This window comes from Carassius auratus, unplaced genomic scaffold, assembly GCF_003368295.1.
Source record: "Carassius auratus strain Wakin unplaced genomic scaffold, ASM336829v1 scaf_tig00214205, whole genome shotgun sequence".
NCBI lineage: Eukaryota > Metazoa > Chordata > Actinopteri > Cypriniformes > Cyprinidae > Carassius > Carassius auratus.
The window spans coordinates 259569-272468 of record NW_020527558.1 but is presented as its reverse complement, the minus strand read 5'-3'; the positions used below and the strand labels follow the sequence as shown (position 1 = coordinate 272468).

At 39.9% G+C, this 12900-nt stretch overlaps 1 protein-coding gene across 1 annotated transcript in view; it reads left to right on the top strand.

Moving 5' to 3' along the window:
• LOC113091514 (NACHT, LRR and PYD domains-containing protein 12-like) overlaps nt 1-12900 on the top strand; it is a 58370-nt gene that overhangs the window by 18023 nt on the left and 27447 nt on the right. The window contains exon 5 of the mRNA XM_026257086.1: nt 6739-8533. Coding sequence (XP_026112871.1) covers nt 6739-8533 — 1795 coding nt within the window. The remainder of the gene's footprint in view (nt 1-6738; nt 8534-12900) is intronic.

The following is a 12900-nucleotide window of genomic DNA, read 5'->3' as shown; positions in this document are numbered from 1 at the left end:
CAATGTTCATTTGCAGCTTTTGACTGCGCTGAGTGGCACTTTAATCACAAGTTATCAAACAAGCGCATCAAAGCACATTTTCGCAAATAGACGTCAGCTTTGCCTCATCGATGTGTTACATTTGATGGCTGCAGTCGGGGAAAATGAAAGAAAAAAACTAATTTAACTTTAATATTCAGAGATGAGTTTAGTACTTATGAAGTTATGTGCATTTATTAGAACAAATTCAAGCAGGATAAATGTCAAGCCTATGAGCCTGTGCTTATATTTTCTCTAAGCTACACAGTTTTACACCATATTTTAAATTTGACACATTTAATAGGTGTGCAGCATTATTAATGTAATATGAATTATGGGTTATATTATTCTGAAGAAATTGTGGTTTATTGTGCATCAGAGCATTAAAAGTGGTAGCCTATTTTAATGAGCTAGGCTAAATGGATTAATATGCAAAATGTCAATATTCTCACATATTAGGCCTATATTTTAATTTATATTTTAAAATTCCTTTAATAAAACAACACACATTTTTTTGTCATGCACTACTTTGTTATTTGTTACGTGTCCTTTATTTTAACAGATAACTTTTTGGGAAAAATATATTTGTCTGTACACTGATTAAGAAATTGTTGCGTGTTTTATGAATTGTTTCCTTTGAGTAAAGCGTAAGTCACTGTATAATTTCGCTGCCATTATCAAGGCCTAATTAAAACAAGAAACAAATTAATTAAACCTGCACGATTTGGCTAAATCCTTGAAACTCTAAAGAATGGACTAATTAATAAAATCATCCTCACATTTAAACTCAAGTTCTCTCATTATAATCAACAAAATGCACACGATGTGCAAAAAGAGCTTCATTATTTGAATGAAAAATTATTAAAGAGCTTTTATTATTTTCTTGCTTTCATACAGTATAATTTAAGTAAAAAAAAATAATAAAATTGCAGCCGCACAAGATTTGCTTGGCGCGCATGATGCTGAGTGCAATGCACAGCATTTTTTTTTGTCTACATATTTTATCTTCATTACAAATCTTGTTTGTTTTTATTTTGGATAATCGCATGTAAAAAAAATAATTTACTTTGAAATGCATATTCAAAATGTGAATTAATATTAAAGTGTTTGTGTGAAAATTATTAATGCACGTAAATGACAGGGATGCACCCTCTCGATCACTTTAATTTTTTCCTTATAATGAATTTACTTAAAATTGTGGTGTCTCACATACATCAAAGTCAAAGTCACCTTTATTTATATAGCACTTTAAACAAAATACATTGCGTCAAAGCAACTGAACAACATTAATTAGGAAAACAGTGTGTCAATAATGCAAAATGATAGTGAAAGGCAGTTCATCATTGAATTCAGTGATGTAATCTCTGTTCAGTTAAATAGTGTCTGTGCATTTATTTGCAATCAAGTCAACGATATTGCTGTAGATGAAGCGACCCCAACTAAGCAAGCCAGAGGCGACATCGGCAAGGAAACGAAACTCCATCGGTGACAGAATGGAGAAAAAAACCTTGGGAGAAACCAGGCTCAGTTGGGGAGCCAGTTCTCCTCTGACCAGACGAAACCAGTAGTTCAATTCCAGGCTGCAGCAAAGTCAGATTGTGCAGAAGAATCATCTGTTTCCTGTGGTCTTGTCCTGGTGGTCCTCTGAGACAAGGTCTTTACAGGGGATCTGTATCTGGGGCTCTAGTTGTCCTGGTCTCCGCTGTCTTTCAGGGATGTAGAGGTCCTTTCTAGGTGCTGATCCACCATCTGGTCTGGATACGTACTGGATCCGGGTGACAGCAGTGACCCTCTGATCTGGACACAGACTGGATCTGGTGGCCACGGTGACCTCGGAACAAGAGAGAAACAGACAAATATTAGCGTAGATGCCATTCTTCTAATGATGTAGCAAGTACATAGGGTGTTATGGGAAGTGTTTCCGGTTCCGGTTTACCTAATTAATGCAGCCTAAAAATTTCTAAACCAATTTGGATATTAAAAGCATATTACGTAGTATGTTATGTGTATGCCAGGTTTAAGAGATGGGCCTTTAATCTAGATTTAAACTGCAAGAGTGTGTCTGCCTCCCGAACAATGTTAGGTAGGTTATTCCAGAGTTTAGGCGCCAATTAGGGAAAGGATCTGCTGCCTGCCGTTGATTTTGATATTCAAGGTATTATCAAATTGCCTGAGTTTTGAGAACGTAGCGTACGTAGAGGAGTATAATGTAAAAGGAGCTCATTCAAATACTGAGGTGCAAAACCATTCAGGGCTTTATAAGTAATAAGCAATATTTTAAAATCTATACAATGTTTGATAGGGAGCCAGTGTGGCGTTGACAGGACCGGGCTAATATGGTCATACTTCCTGGTTCTAGTAAGAACTCTTGCTGCTGCATTTTGTACTAGCTGTAGTTTGTTTACTAAGCGTGCAGAACAACCACTGAATAAAGCGTTACAATAATCTAAACTTGAGGTCATAAATGCATGGATTAACATTTCTGCATTTGACATTGAGAGCATAGGCCGTAATTTAGATACATTTTTAGATGGAAAAATGCAGTTTTACAAATGCTAGAAACTTGGCTTTCTAAGGAAAGATTGCGATCAAATAGCACACCTAGGTTTCTAACTGATGACGAAGAATTGACAGAGCAACCATCAAGTCTTAAACAGTGTTCTAGGTTATTACAAGCTGAGTTTTTAGGTCCTATAATTAACACCTCTGTTTTTTTTCAGAATTTAGAAGTAAGAAATTACTCGTCATCCAGTTTTTTATATCGACTGTGCATTCCATTAGTTTTTCAAATTGGTGTGTTTCACCGGGCCGCGAAGAAATATATATATCGCTGAGTATCATCAGCATAACAGTGAAAGCTAACACCATGTTTCCTGATGATATCTCCCAAGGGTAACATATAAAGCGTGAAGAGTAGCGGCCCTAGTACTGAGCCTTGAGGTACTCCATACTGCACTTGTGATCGATATGATACATCTTCATTCACTGCTACGAACTGATGGCGGTCATATAAGTACGATTTAAACCATGCTAATGCACTTCCACTGATGCCAACAAAGTGTTCAAGTCTATGCAAAAGAATGTTGTGGTCAATTGTGTCAAACGCAGCACTAAGATCCAATAAAACTAATAGAGAGATACACCCACGATCAGATGATAAGAGCAGATCATTTGTTACTCTAAGGAGAGCAGTCTCAGTACTATGATACGGTCTAAATTCTGACTGGAAATCCTCACATATACCATTTTTCTCTAAGAAGGAATATAATTGTGAGGATACCACCTTTTCTAGTATCTTGGACCGCAAAGGGAGATTCGAGATTGGTCTATAATTAACTAGTTCTTTGGGGTCAAGTTGTGGTTTTTTGATGAGAGGCTTAATAACAGCCAGTTTGAAGGTTTTGGGGACATATCCTAATGACAATGAGGAATTAATAATAGTCAGAAGAGGATCTATGACTTCTGGAAGCACCTCTTTTAGGAGCTTAGATGGTATAGGGTCTAACATACAGTAAAAATATATCTACAGAAAACTTGTTTATTAAAAAAAATGTTTATTTAACAAAAACAAAAACATTATGTAATTTGTGAATGTTGCATTTCTCTCGTCTGAGAAAGTCAGCACTGTAAATTTCATCTTGCAGCCGACAAGAAAACATTTGTTTATTAATAAATAATTAAAATGTCTCCTTTTTCACAATTATTAGGCAACCTCTGCATGTGCTTTGTGGCAAACTTAATGCATGTGCTTGAGCGGGGAATATATTAAGACTTGATGATGTAAATTTAATATAAACCTTTGATTAGCTGAATATAACAAATGAACGTCTAGAACTAGAACTCTTACGTGGGGGCGGACCACAACAAATCCTATCTAAACATTTACATTTATCTGACGCTTTTATCCAAAGCGACTTACAATTGCTATATATGTTAGAGGTCACACTCTGGAGCAACTAGAGGTTAAGTGTCTTGCTCAGGGACACATTGGTGTCAACCTGTGGATTCGAACCCAGGTCTCTCCGACCAATGCGTCTTATCCACTGCGCCATCACTTGCTCAGCAAGTTTGAAACCCTCATAAGAGCAAGTCCAAATGAAAGAGCAAGAGATTTACACCTATATCTTAACCCCCGCAAGCTATACAGAACTACCCCCCAAAAAATCCTAAGTCCATCAAGCTGAACTGAATTCGGTCTGTTTTTTGGCTCAGAGGAATGGTGTGTTGTCATATTACTGGGCTGAAACATGCCTGTACTCACAGCAGCCTTACTCTTTTTACACATTTTCTCGGAGCCCATATTATTATTTTCACTAGACCATAATAATAATAACAGATTATTAATTGATAATCATTATTTTACGAAAATCATTGTTATTTGTGATAGTAGGCATTTGCGGAAGGCTTTACAGGGATAGTTCACACAAAAATCTAAATTATGTCATTAATAACTCGCCCTCATGCCGTTCCAAACCAATAAGACCTCCATTTATCTTCGGAACCAGTGAACCGTTTTCTTCAACTGGTTTATTGAATCGAACTGTCCGAAAGAACTACTGGTGATCCAAAAACCGATGCAACCGGTTCTTGACTCATAAACGAGTCATTATCTGGCTCGGCTCGGTGTTCATCTTCAGTTCTCTCTTCACAGCAGTTGGAGAGGCGCAAACTGTTTAAAACGATGCAGTTTGATTTGGTGAACTGGTTCAAAAGGATCCGGTTACAGAGAATATGATTATTTCGCAAACCAGATATGACAAACTGCTTTGTTTTGAACTCTCTCACAACAGACACAGAAGAGAAGACAATACTGAATAAAGTCGTAGTTTTTGCTATTTTTAAACCAAAATTTATTTTTCGATGCTTAAAAATATTCTAACTGACCCTCACGTGGACTACTTTTTCTTACCTTTCTGGAAATGGACAGTATACCGTACACACAGTTTCAATGGAGGGACTGAGAGCTCTTGGACTAAATCTAAAATATCTTAAAATGTGTTCTGAGGATAAATGGATGTCTTACTGGTTTGGAACAACATGAGGGTGAGTTATTAATGACATAATTTAGATTTTTGGGTGAACTATCCCTTTAAGTCCAAGCGAAATCCTGTCTCACAGTGCAGGACTCGTGCTAATTGACCCAACCTTAAGCAAGGCAGGAAAAAATTCAGTCTGCCTGAAGACATATTACATTGAGCTAATGTTGTTAAATAGAGAGAGAGAGAGAGAGAGAGAGAGAAACTAGTATAAACTAGGCTATTCTTAAACTTGGAGCTCATTATATTGAAGTACAAATCGCAAACATCATAAGCAACTTACTACACTCTCGAAGTGTTCTTTCATTGAAAGTTTGCATTTTATTTATTCATAGGCTAAATAGTTGAAATAATATTTTAGTTCACAATTTTAAGTTCCATTGTTCTCACTCGGGACATATATATACAGGTCCTTCTCAAAAAATTAGCATATTGTGATAAAAGTTCATTATTTTCCATAATGTAATGATGAAAATTACACTTTCATATATTTTAGATTCATTGCACACCAACTGAAATATTTCAGGTCTTTTATTGTTTTAATACTGATGATTTTGGCATACAGCTCATGAAAACCCCAAATTCCTATTTCAAATAATTAGCATATCATGAAAAGGTTCTCTAAACGAGCTATTAACCTAATCATCTGAATCAACTAATTAACTCTAAACACCTGCAAAAGATTCCTGAGGCTTTTAAAAACTCCCAGCCTGGTTCATTACTCAAAACCGCAATCATGGGTAAGACTGCCGACCGGACTGCTGAAGTCCAGTGTCAAGTACCCACAGTCAGTGATGGTCTGGGGTGCCATGTCAGCTGCTGGTGTTGGTCCACTGTGTTTTATCAAGGGCAGGGTCAATGCACCTAGCTATCAGGAGATTTTGGAGCACTTCATGCTTCCATCTGCTGAAAAGCTTTATGGAGATGAAGATTTCGTTTTTCAGCACGACCTGGCACCTGCTCACAGTGCCAAAACCACTGGTAAATGGTTTACTGACCATGGCATTACTGTGCTCAATTGGCCTGCCAACTCTCCTGACCTGAACCCCATAGAGAATCTGTGGGATATTGTGAAGAGAAAGTTGAGAGACGCAAGACCCAACATCTGGATGAGCTTAAGGCCGCTATCGAAGCATCCTGGGCCTCCAGAACACCTCAGCAGTGTCACAGGCTGATTGCCTCCATGCCGCGCTGCATTGAAGAAGTAATTTCTGCAAAAGGATTCCCGACCAAGTATTGAGTGCGTAACTGAACATAATTGTTTGAAGGTTGACTTTTTTTGTATTAAAAACACTTTTCTTTTATTGGTCGGATGAAATATGCTAATCTTTTGAGATGGGAATTTTGGGTTTTCATGAGCTGTATGCCAAAATCATCAGTATTAAAACAATAAGAGACTTGAAAATATTTCAGTTGGTGTGCAATTAATCTAAAATATATGAAAGTTTAATTTTTATCATTACATTATGGAAAATAATGAACATTTATCACAATATGCTAATTTTTTTAGAAGGAACTGTACATATATATATTTAGCAATCTGTCCCTTTGTGCCATCTGGTGGTAGTGGGTGGCCCCTCAGGAGCATTAATTAGAAATAGACTCAAACACAGTTTTCAAGTTTTGTAATGGGAATCACAGACCATGTCTGAGTCTACATAACTTTTTTTCCATTTTCTCAAAGGCTCTGCTGAGGACAATAAAGCTACTCATGATGATTACACAAAGATCTTGAAGGACAAGTTAAAACAGCTCTGTGAGCGGATATTGGTTGGTAATTCACAGACAGGTGAAAATAAATACCTGGACGACATTTACACTGATTTATATGTGGTGGGGAATCAGACTGGAGGAAGAATGAATGAACACGAGGTGAGACAGATTGAATCAAATCACAACAGACTGACTGCCAAGGACATGCCGATCCAGTGTAATGACATGTTCAAAGATCATATGGGTCGGCAAAACCGAAAAGTGCTCACAGTGGGGATTGCAGGAGTGGGAAAAACTATCTCTGTCAATAAATTCATCCTTGACTGGGCTAAAGGAAAAGAAAATCAAGATATAGTCTTCATTTTTCCACTCCCATTCCATGAATTGAATTTGATTAAAGAGGAGTACAGTCTCATGGGATTGCTTAATACATTCTGCTTAAGTGGCCTTAAAGAGCTGACATCTCTTCCTAAAGATGGCAATAAGATCATGTTCATCTTTGATGGGTTGGATGAATGTTGCTTCCCTCTGAGCTTTGAAGAGGGTGACAGCATTACAGATGTTAATAAGAAAACAAAAGTGAGTAATATAGTTACAGCCCTAATCAAGAATCAGCTGGTTCCCTCTGCTCTCATCTGGATCACATCCAGATCAGCAGCAGTCAGTCTGATACCCCGAAAATACATTGATCAGGTGATAGAGGTACGAGGATTCAGTGATGAGCAGAAAGAGAAGTACTTCATCAAAAACAGCAGTCCTGAGGTTGCTGAAAAAATCATTCATCAGATCAAAAAATTCAGAAGTCTGTACATCATGTGTCACATCCCGGTCTTCTGCTGGATCTCTCTCACCGTTCTTCAGCCTCTGCTGGTTCAAAAAAGCAATGACCAAACATCCACAACCCTCACAGGGATGTACACAAACTTTTTACTTTTTCAGAAGCAACAGATGGAAATAAAATATTGCAAGGATCCTAAAACTAAGCCTAAAGTCATGTCTTTTGATGAGATTATTCTGAAGCTTGGGAAACTGGCCTTTAAACAACTACAGAAAGGTAAACTGATTTTCTACAAAAAAGATCTTGAGGAGTGTGGACTAGATGTCAATGAAGGGTCTGTGTACTCTGGGTTATGCACCCGGATGTTTCAGGAGGAAAAATCTATATCAGAGAGAAACGTTTACAGCTTCGTACATCTCAGCATCCAGGAATTACTTGCTGCTCTCTATGTGTTTTTTAATAACAAAAACAAGAAAGCAAATCCATTTCTTAAATCCTGGGAAAAAACGACATGCATCCTGTCCACAAAGCCACTGTTTGAACTTCATAAAGCTGCAGTCAATGAGGCTTTACAAAGTAAGAATGGAAACCTGGACCTGTTCCTCAGATTCCTTCTGGGTCTTTCACTGGAGTCCAATCAGACAGACCTGAAGGAACTACTGCCAGGACTGGAGCTCAAAACAGAGGACACCAAAGACACTTCTGACTATATCAAAGAGAAAATAGAGATGGAGGAAACAGAGAGGACTATCAATCTGTTCCACTGCCTGAATGAACTGAAAGATGACTTTGTGGAGGAAATCCAGAAGAATTTGAGCTCTGGAAAACTTTCAGAGCAGAATCTCTCCTCTGCTCAGTGGTCAGCTCTGGTGTTTGTGCTCCTCATGTCAGAAGAGACTCAAGAGAAGTTTGAACTTCAGAAATACAGAAGATCTGATGAAGCACTGATGAGACTGCTGCCAGTCATCAAAAACACCAGAAAAGCACTGTAAGTGTCGTCTTAATATTCATTTATATAAACTGTTAGTTGATTTAAGGGGAGACACTGCAGGGAGAAACTGTTTTTAGATGCACCTGTCAATTTTGAGATTTTGGGCTTCATGGCTTTTCATAAAGTTTCATGAAGATTAGTGGAAAGAAAACATCCAAAAGACACTATTAAGTATTTATTTGATAGCACTTTATCTATTTGTGTCAATAGATTTCAATTTAGTTTATTTCTCCTAAGCCATAAATCCCCAGTTCAGTAGCACTTACAACAAACTTTACATTTTTACTCCTGTCTAAATTCTGAAGGTTTTACATTTTAATCCCCCCAAAATTGTGAAAATATAGTTTTATGGCTGTTCAAAGATTTTTCTGAATTATGGAGTGACAAAAAGATATAACAAAAATTCCTTCTGTAAAAACATTTTACTCTAATATGTAAAAAAAAAAAGAAGGAAAAAAAAAATACAATATTAAACGATTTTTGAAACTTACTTCATCCAGTTCAGATTTTTGTATAAGACATTTATGCCAATTAGTGCGTATTCCATAAAAAAATGCCTCATTTGCATATTTAAACAACATTTTAGGAGACTTGTAATACAAAAATGTTTACATTTGTCAATGTAATCAATTAACTGTTAAAGTAAGGTGATAACTATTAGCTAATATCTTTACCCTATTCACCTGCAGTTTCTCACCTTATTAATCATGCTTTAACTTTACACAGTGACTTTTCAGCCAAGACTGTTCAGAAAAATGAGTATATGTAATTCTATCTATCTCTCTGGAGATTTTAGCATGGTAATAGATATGACAATGTCAAAGATCTAAGACTTTTTCTATGTACACAAAAGACATTTTCCTCTCAAATGTTGTTTACAAATCTGTTTAAATCTGTGTTAGTGAGCACTTCTCCTTTGCCAAGTTAATCCATCCACCTCACAGGTGTGGCATATCAAGATGCTGATTAGACGGCATGATTATTGCACAGGTGTGCCTTAGGCTGGCCACAAACCAAGGCCACTCTAAAATGTGCAGTTTTATCACACAGCACAATGCCACAGGTGTTGCACATTTTGAGGGAGTGTGCAATTGCCATGATTTATTATTTTCTTTTCTTTTTATTTATTGAGAACTTTTGCACAACTGATCATTGACCAAAGTGCTGTACAATAAGTAAACACATAATAAAGCAGTATCAAAACATAAAACTCAACATTAAAACCACAATAATATGAAATAAACTCCAAAAGCTCAATCTCCACTTCGCCGTTTAGTTCTAGGAATCATCAAGGCCAGCTGGTCAGCTGACCTTAGAGACCGTTTTTGGCTAATATTTCTCAATCAGTTCAATCAAGTACAGTGGAGCCCTACTATGCATTGATTTATATACAAAGAATCGGGCCAAGAATCAACCCCTGTGGAACCCCACAAAGTAAAGAAACAGGTTGTTAATAATCTTGACCAACATTTACAGAATAAGATCTGTTTGAAATAAAGGATATAAACCCTTTAAGCACTATACCATGGATTTCCACTAGGGAGGCACCGATCATGATTTTTCATGGCCGATTCCGATACAGATTTTTTACAAGCAAAAGTGTGCATAAACAAGATATTTGATATTTAATAGGCCAAACTTGCTTTTGGCTTTTGGCAAAACTTCATAAAAAATTTCATAATTTAATCTGTAAAATTGTGAATTTTATAAAATATTTTCTAAGGCCATGTCATGTGTGTTTTTAGAGAAGGCTTATCAGATTGATTTATGGCCCTTGTCATCCCTGTAAGATCTCACATTTAAACTCTCCTGTGTTTTGTATATGTGTTGGCTTTGCAAAACTCCCCGATTCATTGTTTTTATTGTTCTCACCAAACGAGTCTTTCACACCTCCGCCAGGTATGACACATTATCCGCATTATTCTTTTATCATTATTCTTTTATCATTATTCTTTTGTTTTAATTACACCTTTATTAGCCTTTATTGTGGTTTTTCAGGCTTTACTGTCAGGACAGATGTGGACCCAAGAGCGGAATGAGGCTGAAAAATAGTGTTTTATTAAAGAGGACATCTTAACGTCAAAAAACAACAAAACCCCCCTGCCAGGGAAAAATCAGTCTTGACTTCACACTGCTCAGTGGGCAGGTCGTGCGCTCAGCCTCCGAGAACGCCAGGAGAGAGGGAGCAACAAATCCAAAGCGGCAGGCAGGAGAATAGTCGGGCAGACAAGGGGTCAAGCGAGGTGCAGACAGGGCTGAGAACGGCGGGCAGTACCAGAGTCAAAAACAGTCCAGGTCGAAAACCAGAAGAGCGGTCCGAAATCCTCTGAGGGCAAAGCACAGGTTACACTAACTGGGCAGACAAACCAACAAGCGAACTGACCAGAACAGGACAGAACTGAAGCCAAACGCCAAAAGGTCACAGAACACACTGACAAGGTTGAGTGAAAATCAAGCAGAATAAATAGGGTGAGTAATGAGATAGAGGGAACAGGTGCGTCAGACAAGCCGCAGCCTAGATTGCTGAGCGAGATCAGCTGGCGCTAGAGCGAAGGGAAGAAAAACCAGAAAAATATATTAAAAATCAGAGAGAGAGAAAAAAAGGAAACAAAACAAAAACAAGTGTAGAAAAATTAGTAGAAACAAAAAAATATATATAAAAATAAACAAAGTAAGAAAAAGGAAGAAAAAAGGACAGATCATACCCGAGTCCTGAGAGTACCCCCTCCCCCAAGAGCACCTCCCAGCGCTCCCGAGGAAGGGCAGCGTTGGTGAAACTGGTCGATGAGTGAGCGGTCCAGGACGTCCCGGGCCGGGACCCAGCATCTCTCCTCCGGACCGTACCCCTCCCAGTCCACTAGGTACTGATATCCCTGCCCACGACATCTGAAGTCTAAGATTCTCCTAACCCTATATGCAGGAGAACCGTCAACCATAACGGGGGGGGGGGGCGACAGGGGAAGACACAGTAGGAGAATGGGGAGAACGCAAGACAGGCTTAACTTTGGACACATGGAAGACAGGGTGCACACGATGAAGAGAATTGGGCAACCGGAGACAGACCGTCACCGGGATGACGACATTGGAAATACGGTACGGCCCCACGAACTTAGGTGCCAACTTTTGTGATGGGACTCTCAGTGGCAAATCCTTGGTGGAGAGCCACACGCGTTGTCCGCAGACATAACGGGGCGTCAACCTTCAGTGGCGGTCTGCGGCAGTTTTAACGTGTCCCCTAGCTCCGAGAAGCGCCTCCCTGGCCCTCCTCCAGGTGCGGCGACAACGCTGAACAAAGGTCTGAACTGAGGGGACAGCTGCCTCGGAGCCCTGGGAAGAAAACAGAGGAGGCTGATAACCCAGACTACACATGACCGGGGACATACCTGTAGACGCCACCGGTAGAGAGTTGTGAGCCTATTCTGCCCAAGTGAGTTGATCACTCCAGGAGGCGGGGTTATGGGATGCCAGGCAGCGGAGCATCTGACCGAGATCCTGGTTGGCACGCTCAGTCTGGCCGTTGGTCTGTGGATGAAAGCCTGACGACAAGACTCGCGGAGGCTCCAATCTGTCGACAGAACTCTCTCCAAAAATGCGACACGAACTGGGGCCCCCTGTCAGAAACCACGTCCTCCGGAAGGCCGTGAATCCGGAAGACGTGATCAATGACCACCCGCGCCGTTTCTTTAGCCGAGGGGAGTTTAGGAAGGGGAACGAAGTGGACCGCTTTGGAGAAGCGATCCACTACAGTGAGAATAACAGTATTGCCACTGGATGGAGGGAGTCCAACTACAAAATCCAGGGCAATATGGGACCAGGGACGGGATGGGATGGGAAGCGGCATTAACAGACCAGCGGGGGGAGAATTAGAGGATTTATTTTGAGCACAGACTGGGCACGCCCCCACGAACCGGCGAACAATCTCTGCCATGGCAGGCCACCAAAACCGCTGGCGGATGGCAGCCAGCGACCTCCGCACTCCTGGATGGCACATGATTTTGGAGGAGTGACCCCACTGGAGAACGGCAGAGCGAACTGACCTGGGCACGAAGAGCAGGCCCGTGGGACACGGTGTCGGGGGCGGATCGCCTGGAGAAGCGAAAAGACGAGACAGTGCATCGGGTTTAACGTTTTTGGACCCGGGTCGATAAGAGAGGGTGAAGTCAAAGCGCCCGAAGAAGAGCGCCCACCGAGCCTGTCTGGCATTTAGCCAGCGTGCAGACCGTATGTATTCCAAATTCTTGTGGTCAGTCCACACCAGAAATGGAACGGCCGCTCCCTCCAGCCAGTGACGCCACTCCCCCAAAGCCAGTCGAACAGCCAACAACTCGCGATCACCGATGTCGTAGTTTCGTTCTGTGGGTGAC